General features: G+C 39.8%; 3 protein-coding genes across 4 annotated transcripts in view; 2 read left to right on the top strand and 1 right to left on the bottom strand.

The window, feature by feature from the left end:
• The window catches only part of itcha (itchy E3 ubiquitin protein ligase a), a 16,384-nt gene extending 9,912 nt beyond the window's left edge, over positions 1–6,472 (bottom strand). Inside the window, exons 1-10 of one of the 2 annotated variants that reach the window (XM_031850198.1) lie at positions 6,320–6,472; positions 5,109–5,179; positions 4,616–4,757; positions 3,914–4,038; positions 2,904–3,035; positions 2,478–2,526; positions 2,156–2,334; positions 1,557–1,917; positions 1,253–1,360; positions 773–947 (exon numbers count right to left, since the gene is read on the bottom strand). In XM_031850198.1, coding sequence (XP_031706058.1) covers positions 773–947; positions 1,253–1,360; positions 1,557–1,917; positions 2,156–2,334; positions 2,478–2,526; positions 2,904–3,035; positions 3,914–4,038; positions 4,616–4,757; positions 5,109–5,133 — 1,296 coding nt within the window. In that variant the 5' untranslated portion in view covers positions 5,134–5,179; positions 6,320–6,472. The remainder of the gene's footprint in view (positions 1–772; positions 948–1,252; positions 1,361–1,556; positions 1,918–2,155; positions 2,335–2,477; positions 2,527–2,903; positions 3,036–3,913; positions 4,039–4,615; positions 4,758–5,108; positions 5,180–6,319) is intronic. The other variant, XM_031850208.1, reaches the window with a different exon arrangement.
• A 577-nt stretch (positions 6,473–7,049) lies between these two features.
• On the top strand, positions 7,050–11,451 carry bloc1s1 (biogenesis of lysosomal organelles complex-1, subunit 1). The gene is made up of 4 exons (XM_031847908.1): positions 7,050–7,433; positions 7,571–7,643; positions 9,165–9,297; positions 9,974–11,451. Exons 1-4 carry the CDS (start codon positions 7,373–7,375, stop codon positions 10,082–10,084), a joined length of 378 nt encoding a protein of 125 aa, XP_031703768.1. The 5' UTR covers positions 7,050–7,372; the 3' UTR covers positions 10,085–11,451.
• A 2,545-nt stretch (positions 11,452–13,996) lies between these two features.
• rdh5 (retinol dehydrogenase 5 (11-cis/9-cis)) lies at positions 13,997–16,599 on the top strand. The gene is made up of 5 exons (XM_031852481.1): positions 13,997–14,028; positions 14,170–14,492; positions 14,613–14,871; positions 15,408–15,571; positions 16,379–16,599. Exons 1-5 carry the CDS (start codon positions 13,997–13,999, stop codon positions 16,597–16,599), a joined length of 999 nt encoding a protein of 332 aa, XP_031708341.1.
• Positions 16,600–18,102: the final 1,503 nt, after the last annotated feature.

Genomic DNA, 18,102 nt, shown 5'->3' with positions numbered 1-18,102 from the left:
TAAATAAACGCTCCAAAACTGCATTTGTCACAGCATGTTAAAGCAAGAATGTATCACGAAGCAAGGGGTAATTGGCCTCATAGCATTGTGATTTCTGTTCCCACTGGGTGTTAACATCTCTATGTTCCTCAACCACGTGACTGTAAAAATGCTAGCCATAGCTGTCCATCGTTAGGATCATTCGGTCATCCTAGTTTGTGTCTGTGTTAGACCTGAGAACCAAATTAGACTTCAGGAACACTGAGAAGTAGTAAAGATGCCACACATGTAAACTAGAGATGGAAAAAGAAATGCCTCAGATGGGGACAGTTTACAGCAGTGTGTCCTATGCTGGGGAACCCCTAAAAGTGTTCATGGCTTTGTTGTGAGAGGATTTATTTCAAGCAAACTAAATAAATATAATAGGTGTGACCTTTGCGATGCATGCACAGACTGCAAGGTCTGCAAGGAACTGTACATTATTGAATGTTTTACACCAAAAATAACATATTTTGCTCATCGCTACTTCACTCGGATGTTTGAGCTTCACTGTGCAGAGTGATGTATGTTCAGCAGAGTTTGACACTGAAAAGCTTTCACATTCATCTGGTGGATAGTTTCTCTGCGCTCTTAATCTCTGTTTAACATGTACATTCTTTGCATATTCAGCTACTCTACTCCATAAAAAACTTATCACAAACAAATTATTATTCAAAGCAGAATGTTTAAATAGATCATTCAAACAAATACATGTTCAAACTGCGCTTCATGTGCAGTGAGTGCAATCTCTCACCCCATAAATGAACCTCTGGTTGAACTGCTGCATGGCTCCCTGCAGCTGGCTGCGCTGGTGCTGCCACTCTTCATAGTTACGCACCGACTCCTGCGTGGGTCGTTGCCACGTAGTAGTTCGGGTTATGTGGTCGACGTAGTACACCCTACCCATCGGGTCCACCCTGCGCTCCCACCTACAGGACAGCGAAAGTAAAAAGAATGGAGGCCAAATCGTAGCTGTGCCCGAGGGCTCCGCTTGACATTCGTATCAATACAATGCACACTTGTTTTAATATGTTCTGGTATTATTACTGACATTAAATCTAAAAACGTTAAAAGTGGACTGGAGCACACCGAGTGATTTGCAGCCTTTAACTGTGCAAACAGAAAAATAAAACATGTCTGGACTAATCTGACATCATTTTTTATGGTTTACGACTGCACACAGTCCAACCGAGCGGAGCACGTTAGTATTCACAGGAAAAAAAAAATAAATCACATGTGTTGGTACCCTGATGGCAGAGGGTCGGGTCTTTCCCAGGTCGTCCTTTTCTCAATATGATCCACGAAGTACAACCGTCCGTTCTGGTCCGCCCTTTGCTCCCACCTGTAGACACAATGTAAACGAGTGAGCGAGGACAAAGCAAGCAAACTGATTCTGTCACTGACAAATCTAAAAAAAATATCTTTAAAATACATCAAACTCTGCTCCACGGTACAATAACAAAACACAGAAATACTGCTTGTTAACAGTGACTTCAGTGAGGACTTTCAGAGGCAAGTGCAGTGCCTTGCTCATTTACCCTGGTGGTAAGGGGCCATTGCTCATGGGTGTGATTCTGGGAGGTGTTGTGGCCAGAGCTGCTGAGGCAGAGGTCCCCGGTTTGGGGCCACTTGCTGTCTGGGAAGAACCTGCGGTCGCTGTCGTTGTTGCTGTTGTTATTGCTGTTGTTGTTGCGGTTGCTGTTGCGGTTGCTGTTGCGGTTGGTATTGCGGTTGGTGTTGCGGTTGGTGTTGCGGTTGGTGTTGCGGTTGGTGTTGCGGTTGGTGTTGCTGCTCTTGAGTCATCCTGCTGATTTGAACATCCACTAGCTGACGCCTGAGAAGAACCATCAGATGCTGGACCTTCACTCAGCTCACTAGGGGAGGAACTGCTTGAAGAGGCTGGGGATTGGAGTGGGAGGATCGCAGAGAAGAAAACCGTTAAATCTGTGAATTCATTCGCAGAGGTGTATTTGGCATGATTGCAGTCACTGAACACAATGCACACACCATTTCTGTATTTGAAAGATAATCGATGTGTGCGAGAGTGTGAAATGACTGTTGTGTCAAATTGTAAATCGCTAATGTAATGTAGCGAATGTCGTATTGTAAAATCTTTGATATCTTGTGCTTTTCCTACTCGGTGAGGCTGCTGGTCTGGGAGGCGTAGGAGGAGGAGGCCGGGCTGGTCTGGGAGGACGCGGGCCGTTGGAGCCCCCTGGAGATCGTGAAGGAGAACCCGCACCATTGACGGCGTGACCATTCGGTACAATAACCCACTCCTCTGAGTCACTGGAGGGGGATGTGTCTCTGCTTGACCTGGGGATCAAGATATTCTCTGAAGTTATTCTACAGGTATACAATGAGTGCTTTCTTTAAGTAAACACACAAAAAGAGATTTGACCCAAGATTTGTACAAAGAAGCACGTATATGTATGCCTATAAATAAAGGTTTAATGCACCTGTTGCCAGTGTCTCCATTTCTTTTTGCAATTCCATTTGGAAGAGTAGCTAGAATGAGAAAAAGACAAGTGACATCATGTACTTAAAACAATTTGGGATGTTACTGCTGGTTATTTAAGAATTGTGAGAAAGATATGTACAGAGAGGCACATTTCATAGTGAAAAACTAAAGTATGACAAATATGCCGATCTCCATACATCTGTGATGAGTTAAGTTGGTAATAAAAGAAGTGGTTAAAGCCTTTTTTTTTTTTTTTTACAAATACTGATGACTATCAGGCAAATTTAGAAGGGCAATGATGGGAGAGTCTCTTAATAGCAGCTAAATCAATAGATTTTTGTAAATCTTTGCATAGTTCATGTGCTCAAATTGTTCCCGTGGTCGACCTAGTATGGTGGGTTTGTGTCTGTGTGTGGTTCTTTACCATGTTCTCTCTCTGCCGAGGCAAAGGTTTCCGGGTCTACCTGCATGCCGTCCAGACAGACCGACAGGTCGCCAACAACATCCCGAGGGTCTCTGTCAGAGCACAGCTGCAGTGTCTGCACTACCTCACAAACTGCAGAGGGTACAGAACACAGTGTTAAACAGGTGCTTGTAATTTTGCAAGACTGACATCACGCTTCATCACAACAAAATGAAAACAGATGATGCTGAGGCTGCGCTGAGGTCGTAGAAATTACCACTAAATGTACATACTTTTCCCAATAAAAAAAATAAATAATTTGTCCCTTTGTAATCGTCACTTTCTCTGGGTATTTGAGAGTATGGGGCTCTATGGCAGCGTCTGTCACTCTTGTCAGCTCAAACCACTTTAGTCACATAGGGTGTAACAAGCAGCATGGCCTCCAGGGGCTACTGGCAAGGTTTCTTAGAATCTTTTTTTACTCTCTGCAAATGAAAAGGAAGCAGCTACATAGAGCAAGGACCAGCCTTTTATGTAACCTGCTTTGCTCATGCCGAGGTGAGCCATTGTATTATGCTGTAAACACAGTCCAAGCAAGTGGAAGGTCATAAGGTTAGGTCTGAATCCCAGGGAAAGGAGAACCTAGTGGTTACTGTGCATGTTGGTTTTTAAGCTCATCAAAGCCCAATAAAGCAGTCTCATAACAAACACAGGCAGATATGTACTCTTACACAAGTGTGCAGAGTCTACAATGTGTGCAACATCTGCCAAACACATTACACGGCTGATAGACGTAAACACAAAATTAATACTGAAAGTGAGATTACAAGGGATTCACTTTTCATTACCCTGAAATAAAGAACTTTGTCCTGAATGTCTCTTAATACTCCGTGGGACTCAACCCGAAGAGGCTAGACAGTATTAGCTCCAAACTACCAAATAGCCTTGTGCTAAAACAAGATTTATAACACAACGTTGTTGGTTTGACTTAAGGAAACACAAGATTAGCAAGGAGAGTCATGTGAACTCACGTTTCAGGTCGTTAGCCTTAAGGCTCTCACTGATCTCCAGTAGGCCCACTCCCAACAGGATGTCTGCTTTCAGTGTCTGGTGGCTCCAAACACGAAATATCAGCTTGCTGACCGGAGTAACAATTCTGTAGATAAGCAAGAAAATGACATGATAGTCACCACCAGAGAAAAAGATGAAGGATGGTTGGCACTAATGCTGAAAGGATTCATAGTCGTCGTTTGTTTGACATCACTGCAGTTCTATAGAATGCCACAAGGCAACTGTAAGACGTCCCTTCAAGGCTTTAGGGTGGCAAAAATAGACACATTTAAAGATTTGAGGTACAGTGCTGCAGAGATTTACTAATAAAATGCCCCTGAGGTGGTGTATTAGTTTCACCAGTTACTTACTTATTTGTACACACTGGGCCCTATCTCCATGGCACAGAAACCACAATAAGGTTTAAAGTGTTGGGGGGCTGTTTTCATTCAGATACATCAAATATTCATTCAGCCCTCCAAGTATTTTGACTGCCCTCATTGACACAATCACCAAAGTCCCAGCTCAGTAACATTACAAAAGAAACAGACCTGCAACTAAAATGCTAATAACCCCACAATGTTGTATGTAGTTGAAATTCAGTTCAAATGAATCATATTTGTATTCCATCATCTGATACTTAATAACCTGATTTCTTTCCTATGACAGGAAGTCATACTCACACTGTGACAGCCTGTTTCCACTTGGGACTGTGTGTGTTGTTGCACTTCTCAGTCCTCTTTGACTGGCCATCCACGGTTACCTCGACATAAGGGCTGGGACCAAACCAGTTCTTTCTGTTTTCCTTCAGCTTGGCTGAAAGCACTAGAGAGGATAAAACACCACATTGAAATTGTAGGTAGTGTAACTTTCAGTAGATCTGATCACAATGGATCAGAAGTTGCATTTGGTAAAGATGCAACAACTTGCTAATACCATGAACATGAATACAAACCACCACTTCCTGTAGCTTCGCTGTACTGAAAACAACAAGTCAGCAACAGCTCCAAAAACATTTTTTTAACTACAGGAACTTAAACATCCCATAGCCTTTAGCTTCCTATAGCCAAAGTCAGACAATACTGAACTCTACAACTGTATCAATTCGTCAAATAGGTGTCTAGTTTTATTTGATAAGCGAGCTTACAAATATTGCAATGACAACTGATAAGTTACCTGTGACTTGTAATTGGGCCTTCATGGTTCATCCATAACACTGAAGCCTGGTTTGGGTACACCGAAAGGATCTGCAACAAATGCAACCAGTGACACCAGATGTAAACATGGGGCACTCTGTGCAGGTAACCTTACAGAGTGATTAGGCTGTTGGGTTGCTACTGTCACTGGAAAATATAGCCTGGCTTTACATGCGATAGCAGGTATAGATTGATGAGACTATCTAACTGAACAAAGGGGTGTGTACAGTTTAGATATCTGGAGACATTAAAAGAGTTGCATTGTGGTGACCCTAAATCAAATATATGACCTAACTTTTGATCTTCACAATAAAATCTAAGCAAAACATGTCATGTGAATTTGCTTTTTAGTATGTATTTAAACTAAACTGTGGGCACGTTTTTACATAATGTTAACTGTATAATAATCACACTGAAAGGCAATGACATTTTTATTGAACCTTATTACTGCCTGACACTGTCTAAGTCACCGTGTACAATATTATTTTATACACTATGTGGATTTAAGATCATTTTAATGTCAGACCACTAAAATGCATGTTCCCCACTGACATAGTTAGCTTAGCTATTTCAAGAAACCACCATGTAACGTAACCATAACGGAAAATCCCATCCTTAACTTGGCTTAAGTAAGACTCACTAAACCGTCCTTGCTAATCTTAGACACTATCCTTTGGCAGGACAATAAGTTAACTTATTTTAAATACTAGACAACAGGGATGGGTTACAGTTTAACATACACATATTAAGTAGATATCAGACAGTAACATAAAGTTGTAAAAGAGGCGACGTGCGCCCTGCTATCTGTAACATAAAGGCCGTTACGTTACAACTGTAGCTTAGTAGCGTTATCTGTCATGTTAGCAAGGGGTTAGCCGGGAGATTTGTTGTCAAGACAACTTCAAACACGACCCATTAGAAGAATAACAGTTTAGACCGTGATATTGCTAAGGTGTATTATGGGATGTAATCTAACGTTGGGTGTTTTTTGTGAATAACTGAGAGAAACCGAGAAGTTCCACCACCTGGGGCAACTTTGTTCTCCGACGTCCTGAACAGCAACGCATAAGCTAACCGTGCATTAAGTAACGTTAGTAATGCTAACACCACACGGCTCCTCACGCAGCTTCGATCGTTCAGCCGAGAATATATCCTTCTCTTCGGTGAAAGACTAACGCTGGATGACCATACCTGGCAGAAGCAGACGATAAAGAGCCAAGCAGAATTCAATTTCGGCTATTCCTACGTTGTTGACAGCCTGCCATCGCCATAGCCTTATGTTCCGCTAGCCAGAACATGATCAGGTTTTCCGCTACAAGTTTTTCACAATAAAATGTTGCCTGATCTGATTTGGAACCTCAGTAGCTATTATGGAGTGTATTCATGGCACTTTGAGGACCGCGAAACATTGAACGCTCTGGAGAAGCTATTGAACCTCAGGTTGCAATTGTTATACTGTAAAATTGAGAATAATATTTTCTCTTTTATTACTTACATTAATGATGAATGGACTGTACTCGGTCATAACACCAATAATGACCGAAGCCTGCCAGAAGAAATGTGTGTTGCTACCTTTTTCCCCTTTCAATCATGTCTCTTGCCCATTGGATGTGTTGTGTAATTATGTTATTTTACTGAACATTCTTGTCTTCTACTTCACAATTTAGTTATAACATTGCTATTATTATTATTATTATTATTATGTATCATTAAACATATTAGTAGCAGCAGTAATCGTAGCAGTAGCAGTAATAGTAGTAGTCGTAGTAATAGCAGTATAAGTAGGCGTTGTAGTTGTAGTTGTAGCAATAATAGTGTTATTTACACTTTTATTTTGAAGGTTAAAACGACATGACGTTGCAACTGATATTGACGTCACCATAAAACTAATTTTCCTAACTAAATTATAAAATAAAGAGCGATTACATGCATTTTTAAATTCTGGAGCTACCATTCAGTCTACTAACGTTAGCTGGTCTGATCCCTACACTGTGTCTTGCGTTAGTTAATAACAAAAATGTAATATCATTGCATTGATTATGATAAATGGTGGCATGCGAGACGCCATTTTTTGGCACGCCCACTCCTGTCGTCCTTGAGCTAGGTCTCGTGATAGCGGTTGTAACATTACAAGACAGCTGATAGCATCTCCAACGTCTCTGGTTGTATAGCCATGTTACTCAACCAACGTTAGTTAAAAGATAAAAAAAATAAATTGCAAATTCATCTCCACAACCACTAAAGATGTTGTCTCGTCTGCTGAAGGAGCACCAGGCGAAGCAGAATGAGCGGAAGGAGCAGCAGGGTGAGTGACTGCTAGCTGGTTAGCTATCATGCTAATAGATGCTAAAAACAAAGCCGATAGAGTGTCTCAGACGGCCCCGTTGGTACACAATAGTGCTGACGAATTAGTTGTCTGTGTTGATCTTTTTACTTGCACAGAGAGACGCAGACGTGAAGCTATCGCTGCAGCCACCTGTCTGACAGAAGCTCTGGTAGACCACCTCAATGTCGGGTATGTAAATCCTGCTCCTACACCCCTGCTGTCTATGTTTTTGTCATAGGTCTGGCAGACATCCTGCTGATTTATTTCATAGTTGTGGAGAGGTAGTGGTAGGATATGAGATGTATTGACATCCTGGCACCCTCACTAAGTAGTGAGATACGTCCCAGTAAAAGGTATACTGCACATCATTCTGTCAAATTCTTGATTTTACAGATTGTTGCCACCTGGTTCACAAACTTACCCAACATAAGGTATCACTTATATTTAGTTTGACCTGTTGCTGTAAATCATCTGCACTAGTTTGTACAGTTGGCTTGAATTATGTTGTCGTAAACTTTAACTACGATTATTTTATTCTCGATTAATCTGCCAATTATGTTCTTGATTACTCAAAATGTCAGAATACTTTAAATAAATTCCTGTTGCAATTTCCTGAAGCCCCATGTGATGTCTTCAAATGTCTTGCTTTGTCTGACAAACATTCCAAAACCCAAAGATATTCAGTTAACAATTATACAAAACACAAATGTTTGGTGTTTTTGCTTGGGGAAATTACATTTGAAATGATAAATCAATTATTAAAATAGTTGGCAAATCATTTTCTGTTGATTGACTCATGTCGGCTGTAATGATATTGAGGCTGTTTTAGCAAATATTTTTGCTATTGATTTATCTGTAAATTACTAATATTGTAAGTATAGTCAATACAATGTCAGACAATAATGAAAAATACCAAATCCACTGATTTGTTCCAATGATTTTTTAGCTTTAAAATCTAAAGATATTCAAGTCAAAATGATAAACAGAAAAGAAAGGAAATCATCACTTTTGAGAAGATGGAACAGCAAATGTTGAAGATTATTTTTCTTTTTTTTTATTAGCTAATGATTTCAGCACCACCGTATTTGTCGTGGTGATAGACGATTAAGGTTGCTACTGAATATTAAATTATATTAATTTTATAGTTTAAAGCAAATTCTCTTTGTGTTGGTCCAGTAACAGTGGATGAATACTGTACCCCTGCTCCTAAAACGAGGTATATGTCCTGCTGCTGCTGCGTCATAAACACGTTCCCTGAAGTCACAGGTGTAGATTTTCTGGGTCCCATGGTTCCCTAACAGATTACTGCCAAGCTGACCCACCAACACCTCTGTCTGAGCCAGTAAAATAAAGCCATACATTCTTGGCAGTGTGTGACACAACCACTAATAGTACATTGAGATTGTTGACATTGTGAAAGTTGTGATGAAACCAAGACAATCAGCTTAAAGAACAAGAGTGGGATGCGGTGTTTTATGAAAACGCTTATGTACTAAAATCCCTTTGTGACTTGGTAAGATGTCGTCTAGTTTGAATAACGCAGTATGTTTTCTGTTTGAATGGAGAAATTGATATGATTTAGACTTTGCACTGTCAAATACAAATCCGCCCCCACATGCAACAACATATTTATACATAATGCTATATTTTCATTAATAAGTGATACTGTAGCGCTTAATTTTTTAAAAATCCTTTCCTGTTTAACTTTAGAGTGGCCCAGGCATACGTAAACCAGCGTAAGCTCGACCATGAGGTGAAGACTCTCCAAGTGCAGGCGAGCCAGTTCTCCAAACAAACTGCTCAGTGGATCAGTATGGTGGAGGGTTTCAATCAGGCCCTAAAGGTAGGATACACTGTCCATGAGGCTTTTCTGTCACGTGATCTGCTTATATAACCTTTATACGGTTTTAAGTCTACAGCTGTCAAATCAATAAGTGCCCTTACTTTTTATGGCAATATGAAAAGTTGTTTTCTGTAAATAATATGAGGTCCTAAATATCATATACCTGATAGAAGCACCTGCAGTCAGCATCACATTTAATTAAGTTAAATGTTTGGTGTATTATGAGTTGCTTCAGCACTCTGTGTGAGTGACCGTCTTACATTATATTGAGTACTAAGACTCGGTGTTAATATCACTAAGTATTGCTTAATGCAGACACAACCATATACGTATACTGTCTTATCCCACTGTGCACCTTGTTCAAATATAAATAATAATACCACAAACATTGTCTTGTTGCAAACTTGTTTTGTTCCTCAGGTTTATATTTTACTAATAGCAGATTAGTTTAATTGAAGGGCCCCGACACAGGTCCTGGATCTGAGCGGATTCGACAGCTGCTAAAAGCAATTCATGAATGAGTTTCCACTCCCTCTACAATTACCCAGCTTATGTCATCCTCACAGGGGAGACAGGGTGTCTGGAAATGATGCATGTTGCCGGTCCTGATAATAGGCAAGACTGATCGACATACACTAATGATGCTACTTCTGTTTCTGTACTCTCATTTGAACAGGAAATTGGGGATGTGGAGAACTGGGCCCGCAGTATTGAGATGGACATGAGGACCATTGCCACAGCTCTGGAGTACGTACACAAGGGTCCACTGCAGTCTGCTTCCTCATAAACTTCATGCTGGGATGTTCACAGCTGAACCTAAACGCACTGGAATGAAGAGCCAGTATCGGCAAAGATGGAAGCAGCGATGACTTGGCTCGTCCGCAGAGTGTAGTAATTCTGACGCTTACTTTGTTCAGTGAACTGCTGACAGTTTGAAATGGGTCTAACATCTATTTAGTGGTGACTTCAATGAATCAATAACATTCAGGCAGTCTGTTATTGAACGATGTGCTATGTCAGTATGGAGTTTTGAAGGCGTCGCATATAAAATCTTGGTTCACCTGCTTGTCACAATTTTTTGCAGTTGTTAAAACACAATTTCTGAAACAGGCCCACTTTGTTAAAACTAACCGTACAGAAAACGTACACAACATACAAAATCATATATATCTTACAATAGCAAACACTTCACTCAAAACCATAAAAACAGGTACAAAACACTATTATCTGAAGTCTTTGACATTTTTATAACAGAATCAAACACAATTTCATTGAACATAATTGTATTTTTAAGCAAAATTCGGTATATTGCAATTACTTCCTCTAACTTTCTCTCCAGAATTGGCCTCTGTTGTTGTGCAAACCAAAGAGCAAACCTGAATCCTATTTATAGTGTTCCAGCTATGATTTCTAACTGATCTCACTGGTTACAGGTGTATTCACATGTGCATTCTGGGTGCAGGCGACTTGATAATTAAATGTGTGGTATTTCAATAGCAGTGTTTAGCTAACAACCCACAAAGGCTTTTAGTTTCTGAAAGATGTGTTTAATGTCGATAGCTGTTCAGCTATTTGCAAAAAAAAAAACGTTTTTAAACTTGGTGTAAATGAGAAAATGTGCTTATGATTTAGCATACCTGGTCAATATATTGGCTACATGAGTCAGGGGTTTCAATAATTATGACCGAAGTACCAGTTTTTGTGTCTTGGTAATTGAAAAAAATATAAATATGCATAAGGGGCCACAGACAAATTGCCACCGGCCACAAAGCTTCTTTGTATACATGTACACATTGTCGAGCATCATTATTCTGCCTCTGTGAGCGATCACGAGCCCGAGCTCTGATCATAGGACGGCCATGTTTAACCAATGACTTGTCTGTGTTTTAGGGCAATGTTCACTGTCGCACCTTGTACAATAATAGCAAGTCATTAAATTCTTTCAAGCGTATGATTATCGACCACAGTGATGTTAGGAGATACTTGTCTGTCGTATCTCCTAAAAGCGTTTTATAGGAAGGCTTCTTTTCAGCACCTGATACTTAAATTGTGTGTATATTTTAATGTATTATACGTGATTTACTGTTCTTGTCAGACAACTTCACTGACTTTTGTTCCCGTTGGAACATTTTTTTTTAATAAAATCAAACAATACACTGGTGTAATACATTTAATCGACCACTTTAAGTGTGTATAAATACAAATGTTCACAACAGCTGTGATATGAAAAGACAAATTAGCATGAAGGTAAGTTTGAGCAGGCTATACTTCAAAAAAGATCCTCTGGTCTGGATGTTAAAAACTCACAATCTGTGTCAGTAGTGATCAGGAAAACTACCAGAACTGTGAGAGCGCTGATGAGCATTTACATTTGAGTTAGGACTCTCAGACTTTAACACACGTTTGATGCTTTATAGTTCTTAAGGACTTCCGGGTCAAGGATTGGAGTTTGGGTGATGGTTTAATGGTGGCCTTTATGAAAACAGAAGGTCAAATGTCAAAGTAGTAACATACATTTACGGTTTAAAAGTATTGTAATAAAACTACTGATAATCCACTAACTATTATAACTGGATAAATATTAGCTTGGCTATGGTGATTGGATTATTAGTGGAAGGTGTGTCGTGACACACGTGGCTGTTAAATTCACTCATGAAATTGCAGCCGTGTTGGGTAACCAATTACATAAATTCATTGCATAATAAAACAATAGAAAACCAGAGTCAAGATGCAGTTTGCCCTGCGATGAACTGGCAACCTGTCCAGAGTGAACCCTGCCTTCGCCCAATGTCAGCTGGGATCGGCTCCAGTGCCCCGCAACCCTGAGCAGGATAAGCGGTTTGGATAATGAATGAATGAATGAATGAAAGATGCAGTTTGTAACACATGATCCTTCAGTTTGAGTCTTTCGTCACGCTCATATCCGCAGTTTAATATATGTCTTTGTTCAAGACAACATTTTGACAAACGTCCTTCCGGCAAGTCTAAAGGTAGTTTTATTATGGAGGATGCATTTGTGAAGCAAGTCACATTTACACAAAATACTTTTCCTTATTATTGCATCAGGGTTTTGTTGAATAAATACATTGATAAGCCGCAATACAATGTACAATACAATGGCCACTTCTTGTTAACGTTCAACATCTCTGCACTACCAGCTGACCAGTCTCAAAACGTGCAGCACAGAGTGCAGTTACAGAGTATACTGCACATATTGTTTCAGCGTTAAGACTGATATAATAGGTCAGTGAACAAGGGGGGCCAATGAGATTAAACACGTTGTTTAAGGGTGCACGAGGCTTTGACATGCAGGCTTATTCTAAGTTTGTTTTAACACTCTTAAAACATAAAGTACTTCTTCTGTATACCCTGAGAACCACCAGGTTCTAATAAAAGGAACAAGCAAGATTTCATGTCGACTTCTTCAAAGAACCTGATGTCATGAAAAGTAGATCATGTACTGTGAGCAGTTACCCAACAAAAAACAAAGTTATATGATATCCGACTTCACATTGTGTTCAGAAAGTTGTGATGTTTGCTGTAATTCCCACCACTTTTTCTTTCTTAAACTCACACACACATGCACAGACCCAGTGGTTACGGATTGGGGATTACCAATTGCGGACTTGTCTTAAAGGATAAACCAAAGGGATAAAGCCTCTCTCTGACCAGCCTCTCTGAGTTAACACAGAAGAATAACCTGAAAGGGAAAGGGAAGAGGACGGATAACTTGTGGAGATCCATCACTTCTCAAAAAGAGGAAAAGGTAGGATAATATAGTTTTTATGAAATTAACTCTCTTACTGTTGAATTAAAACGAAGTACTTTCTCATTCTTGTGTGCTCTGATTTATTTTTCTGCTCATTAAACTCTGTAATATTGACAATGATCCCAATTTCCTGTTGCGAATGTCTCATATTTAATCCATGAAACAATTCGTTTACAAGTTAATAAAAAAAAGCTTACAGCAAGCAGTAGCCTAATTGGGGTTTGAGTTTGAATAGTTTTACCTGCAAATTATATTGATATACTGTATATATTTTTGAGGTATTCTGTTATATTTTTCAGAATATGTTAACTAGTGTTGAGAAACTAAATTAAATTTCCCTCATTTTATAGGGTCAATTGTGTTTTACCTAATGTTCTCAAGCTAACATCAACAATATATAAACTAATTATTAATTAAAACTTACTTAAGTCTGCAGGCAAATTTGATTTCATGGATAAAATAGGCCATAGAAGTATCTTTTAACCACTAATAAGCTGGGGAACTAATTGGTTTTCAGCTAATGAGCAGCATAAGCAGCTAGGTCACGGGCAGTACATTTATGCTTCAAAACAATGTGCCCCTCCCTCCTCGGGGCCCCCTCCCTCCCAAATACCTTTCTTTCTCCCATAAGAGTATTAACCAAAGATTTCTCATGTGCCCAGAGCAGTTCAATATTTCAAGGCGCTCTGTGAACGAACTCATTGTTTCCCTTAGTTATCAGAGAAGTTCCATGAACCCTACAATATGATGAAATAGAGTAGGGATTTGGTCATGGGGATTCCTGAAATAAGTCATCTGAAGTATTTCTACTTTCCAATCCTGTAAAATCTAATGTGGCAGTTTGCCATGTCAATAACATTTGCTCGACTTTTTTAGCAAGCACTAAGTCCTCCTGGTGACCAAGGACTCACTTCTAATCCTGGAAGCAGCATGGATATGCAGTTTGTCTATGATGTTTTAGGGTAAGAATACATGATGCTACACTAGATTTTCTGCAGTAATTTGGCTGCTGTCACCAAAGCGTTGAACCTCCAGGCTTACTCCTCTAGAATATTTTCTCAAAGTCAAATCCCTGCCTTCGTCTCCTCGCCGTTCTCTTTCAGGGAAAATGCTTGCTCATACATCAGTGGCACCTTTGTGGTGTTGTGGATTCTCGTGTGGCTGTACCGAGACAGCCTGGAGATCGAGGACGTCACTGAGAAGTATGTCTTTGTGACCGGCTGCGACTCGGGCTTTGGAAACCTGCTGTGTAAGAAGCTCGATCGAAAAGGTTTCCACGTGCTCGCTGGCTGTCTCACAGAAAAGGGAGCAGATGACCTGAAGAGGGCGGCGGGCCCTTATTTGAAGACTGTCCTTCTGGATGTGACCAGTCAGGACAGCATCCAGAAAGCCATGGAGTGGACCAAGAAGGAGGTCGGCGATAAGGGTGAGAGATGATGCTGCATTGTTTGATTAAAGGGATGACTGACTCGATCAAATTCCACAAGGCCGATCTGCAACACAAGATACATATACGTCCACTTTTTGTCTTTCGTTTTCTTCGCAGGACTCTGGGGTGTTGTGAACAACGCTGGATGCTCACTGCCCATGGGTCCTTCAGAGTGGATGAAAGTGGAGGATTTCCACAGCGTACTGAAAGTCAACATGAATGGAGTGATTGCCATGACAATGACCTTCCTGCCCCTCATCAAAAAGGCTCGCGGCCGTATTGTAAACGTAGCGTCGGTGCTGGGCAGGGTGGCTGCAAACGGTGGTGGATACTGCATCTCCAAGTTTGCAGTGGAGTCTTTCTCGGACTGCCTCAGGTAAAAAGAGCGTATACTGTAACAACCGATGTGCTTCATTAAACACAAAGAAAGTATTTTGTGGAGCCAGTTATCCTTAACTTTTAGAAAACCCTATCTTCTAGTTATAAGAACAAATAGGCATTCAAGTTGCAATCTTCACATCGTCAATGTCCCATGAGGGATATTGGGTTTGTAGACAGATTTTTATATTAGACATTCTCTTTTTTTTTAATAAAAGATGAACAATAACACACATTTAGAGCAATAAAACACCTCCCATTCAACAAATTACAGTAATACACAAAACAAACTGCCTCTGCATATTCCAGGCAGACAAATATTGGCTCATGAGACCAGGCAGTCTTACTGTGTTTATTTAATAGACTATTGGGTTTTTATTTGTTACGCTCAAACCACAAAGCCCATTTCTAATATAAAACGTTCGATCAAAAGGTTGCGGCCGGTGTCACAAACTTGTTTAAATCTCTGTTGTCTATATAAATCTATGCGCATGTCATGTTTTATGTTACTCTACGTGACGTTTCTGTTGTCAGGAGAGATATTAACTACTTTGGAATCAATGTGTGTATCATTGAGCCGGGGTTTTTCAAGACCGCAGTGACGAGCCTGGAACCCCTCGAGAGGGAGCTGCATCGCCTGTGGAACCAGCTCAGCCCTGAAGTACAAGCCAGCTATGGAGACAAGTACCTCGATAAATGTAAGTAGACTGCTAATCGTTATTTCAAACTATGAGTAAGCATCACTGTCTTTTGATTGTGATCAAAATCACAAATATAAAACAGATACAGATTTAAAAAAAATAATCCTGTCACATTTCAAATAAACCTGTGAAGTGATAGTGAAAGTTAAAAGTCCCATTGAATTTGTTTCCTGAAGACAAGCTGCTTAGCTGTACCTGAAGGCAACATAAAAATTCCAAATAAAAATACTTTTTAACGACGTTAAGGGTCCATTGTGTAGCATTTAGGAGCATCAATTGGCAGAAATAGAATATAATGTAAAAGCAGCTATATTAAACATTCTTATATTTTATATTTTCGGCATTGTTTGCACTGTTAGTGCTGCTCTATCGTTACCTGTGAGCCACCGGCTTTGATATGAATGTTTTCTGTAGTGCTTAATCACTGAAAAAAATAGGAATCGTTGCGTCAGCTTAGAATGAGCCTTTTGTATACGGATAGTCTTCACGGAGCTGGCTGCCATGTTTCTACAGTATAGCCTCAACTGAACAAACCAAACACTGGCTCTAGACAGGGCCATTCGCATTTCTGCGACTTTGTGTCGGCCACCTTAGTTCTCCTACACGATTCGCCCCACGGGGGAAGTTTCAGTTGGTTGCAATCTGCAACCCCACCGCTAGATGCCACCAAATCCTACATAATATACCTTTAAAAAGTATCATGAATCTCACTCAATATACGATACATATACATTTCAAGGGGGAAGTAAAAAAAAAATGCCATCAAGTACAAAATATATATGTTATATATATTCTCATTTTCAGACATCAAGGTCCAGCGTTTGATCATGAATGCTATCTGCGACACGGACCTCTCCAAGGTGACCGGCTGCATGGAGCACGCTCTGACTGCTGCTCACCCACGCACCAGATACAGCCCCGGCTGGGATGCTAAGCTTATCTGGATCCCCCTCTCTTACATGCCTTCCTGTGTAGTTGACATTGGGCTGAAGCTGGTGCTGCCTCGCCCGTCAAAGAGCGTGTAACTCATGATCACTTTGATGAAATGTCTTCAAAGTTATCAGCGGTTTCTGTGTCATTTTGTGTCATTTTGATGCAGTGCAGAGGTTGACTTAAAGAAATGAATCTTTTGCCTTTCAAAATACCCATATTCCTTATCTACATTGGCCATGCAGTGACTTGATGTTGCTCCTATTTTATAATCTGGCATGTAAAAGTATTTGGTTTTCTTTTTTTTTGAGACCTTTAGACAATATGAGAGAAAATAATGAATCTGTATTGTGTAATTTACTGTTTAATAATTGTTTTGTTTGTTAACACAATGCTGTGCCTTTTGACACTGTTATTTATGTTCCTTGATATGGATGGATTTTACTATCAAGAGACTCTCAGAATGCAATGATCAGCATATTGTATACACAAATAAAAGAAAGAGCAACAAGCCTTCCATGCAAAAAATATGATATGGCACATTTTGTTTTTATTCTCAACTCACATTGAAAGTCAGAACACGCAAAGCTTTACCAGCATTTTGGAAATTCACATAAGTCTGCGTGACACACAAGAAGGCATTTTGTTGTCACTATTATGCATTACTCTCCAAACTATATAATATTTTAGTGTTTGTCTATCAAAAGAAAACAAGGGAAAACTTGGGAAATGATGTTTCTGATATAGTACATACATAATACATGATACATGGTCGTGTAGTTACATACTTTCAAGTTCACTCACATTTAATTCACTTGTATTTGCCTTAATAACATGTGTTGTTGCTCAGACAGTACATTTAAGCTATCAGTTCAGTTAGTTATCAGTTAAGCCACATTGACAGTAGCTATGTACTGAACAGGTTCAGCTGGTGGTTATAATAATAATAAACCAAGAGGCTTGTTAGCTGACCATGTGTTGTTACACAACAGGTCAAAGGCTTTCTTGGACTTACATATCCCTGACTTAATTAGTGACAGGTGTGAGGTTATGTTTTGATTCCATCATAGCTCTTGGCACCCTGATACTGTTGGTCTGTTTCGTTCATAATACTGAATTGTATGGTAACAAAACGTTAAACGCATCCTGACTGACACCCATGAAGTCCTCATGGCAGACCTCTGCTCACCAAAATACATTTCTACCCCTGATTGGCCACTTCATCTGTCAGTCAAGCGACAGCTGCCACACGAGGGTTTTTTTTTTTGTTTTTTTTACGCATTAAACCCCCTGATGCCTTCACGTGCACCTCGTAAAAAACCGAGTGGCGCTTAATCGGTTATTGTGAGCTTATGGGTGTGATGCCGAGAGTTTTATTTTTTCTAAAGTCAAGAGTTCCAGAACTACTTTTTGTATATTGAAGTGCATAAATGTGCTAAATATCAGGCAAATTAATGATTATTTTAACCAGTTATGAAAGAAGTATTCAGATCTTCTATAGTTACAGTAGCAATACCACAGTACAGAAATACTCTGGTACAAGACTGCATTCAAAATTGTACTTTAGTAAAAGTATAGCTGAACTAAAAATATACTTG

The sequence above is a fragment of the Anarrhichthys ocellatus genome, unplaced genomic scaffold (genome assembly GCF_004355925.1).
Source record: "Anarrhichthys ocellatus isolate YVR2014 unplaced genomic scaffold, GSC_Weel_1.0 scaffold1, whole genome shotgun sequence".
In the NCBI taxonomy this organism is placed as follows: Eukaryota; Metazoa; Chordata; class Actinopteri; order Perciformes; family Anarhichadidae; genus Anarrhichthys; species Anarrhichthys ocellatus.
This window is presented reverse-complemented; position numbering and strand designations above follow the sequence as displayed.

Bases quoted from the DNA above. Each gene is read 5' to 3' on its own strand.
- bloc1s1 (XM_031847908.1), top strand. From the start codon at position 7,373: ATGTTGTCTCGTCTGCTGAAGGAGCACCAGGCGAAGCAGAATGAGCGG. The intron at 7,434-7,570 runs GTGAGTGACTGC...TTACTTGCACAG, and splicing joins TGAGCGGAAGGAGCAGCAGG to AGAGACGCAGACGTGAAGCT. The intron at 9,298-9,973 runs GTAGGATACACT...TCATTTGAACAG, and splicing joins GTTTCAATCAGGCCCTAAAG to GAAATTGGGGATGTGGAGAA.
- rdh5 (XM_031852481.1), top strand. From the start codon at position 13,997: ATGGATATGCAGTTTGTCTATGATGTTTTAGG. The intron at 14,029-14,169 runs GTAAGAATACAT...GTTCTCTTTCAG, and splicing joins TTTGTCTATGATGTTTTAGG to GGAAAATGCTTGCTCATACA. The intron at 14,872-15,407 runs GTAAAAAGAGCG...TTCTGTTGTCAG, and splicing joins TCTTTCTCGGACTGCCTCAG to GAGAGATATTAACTACTTTG.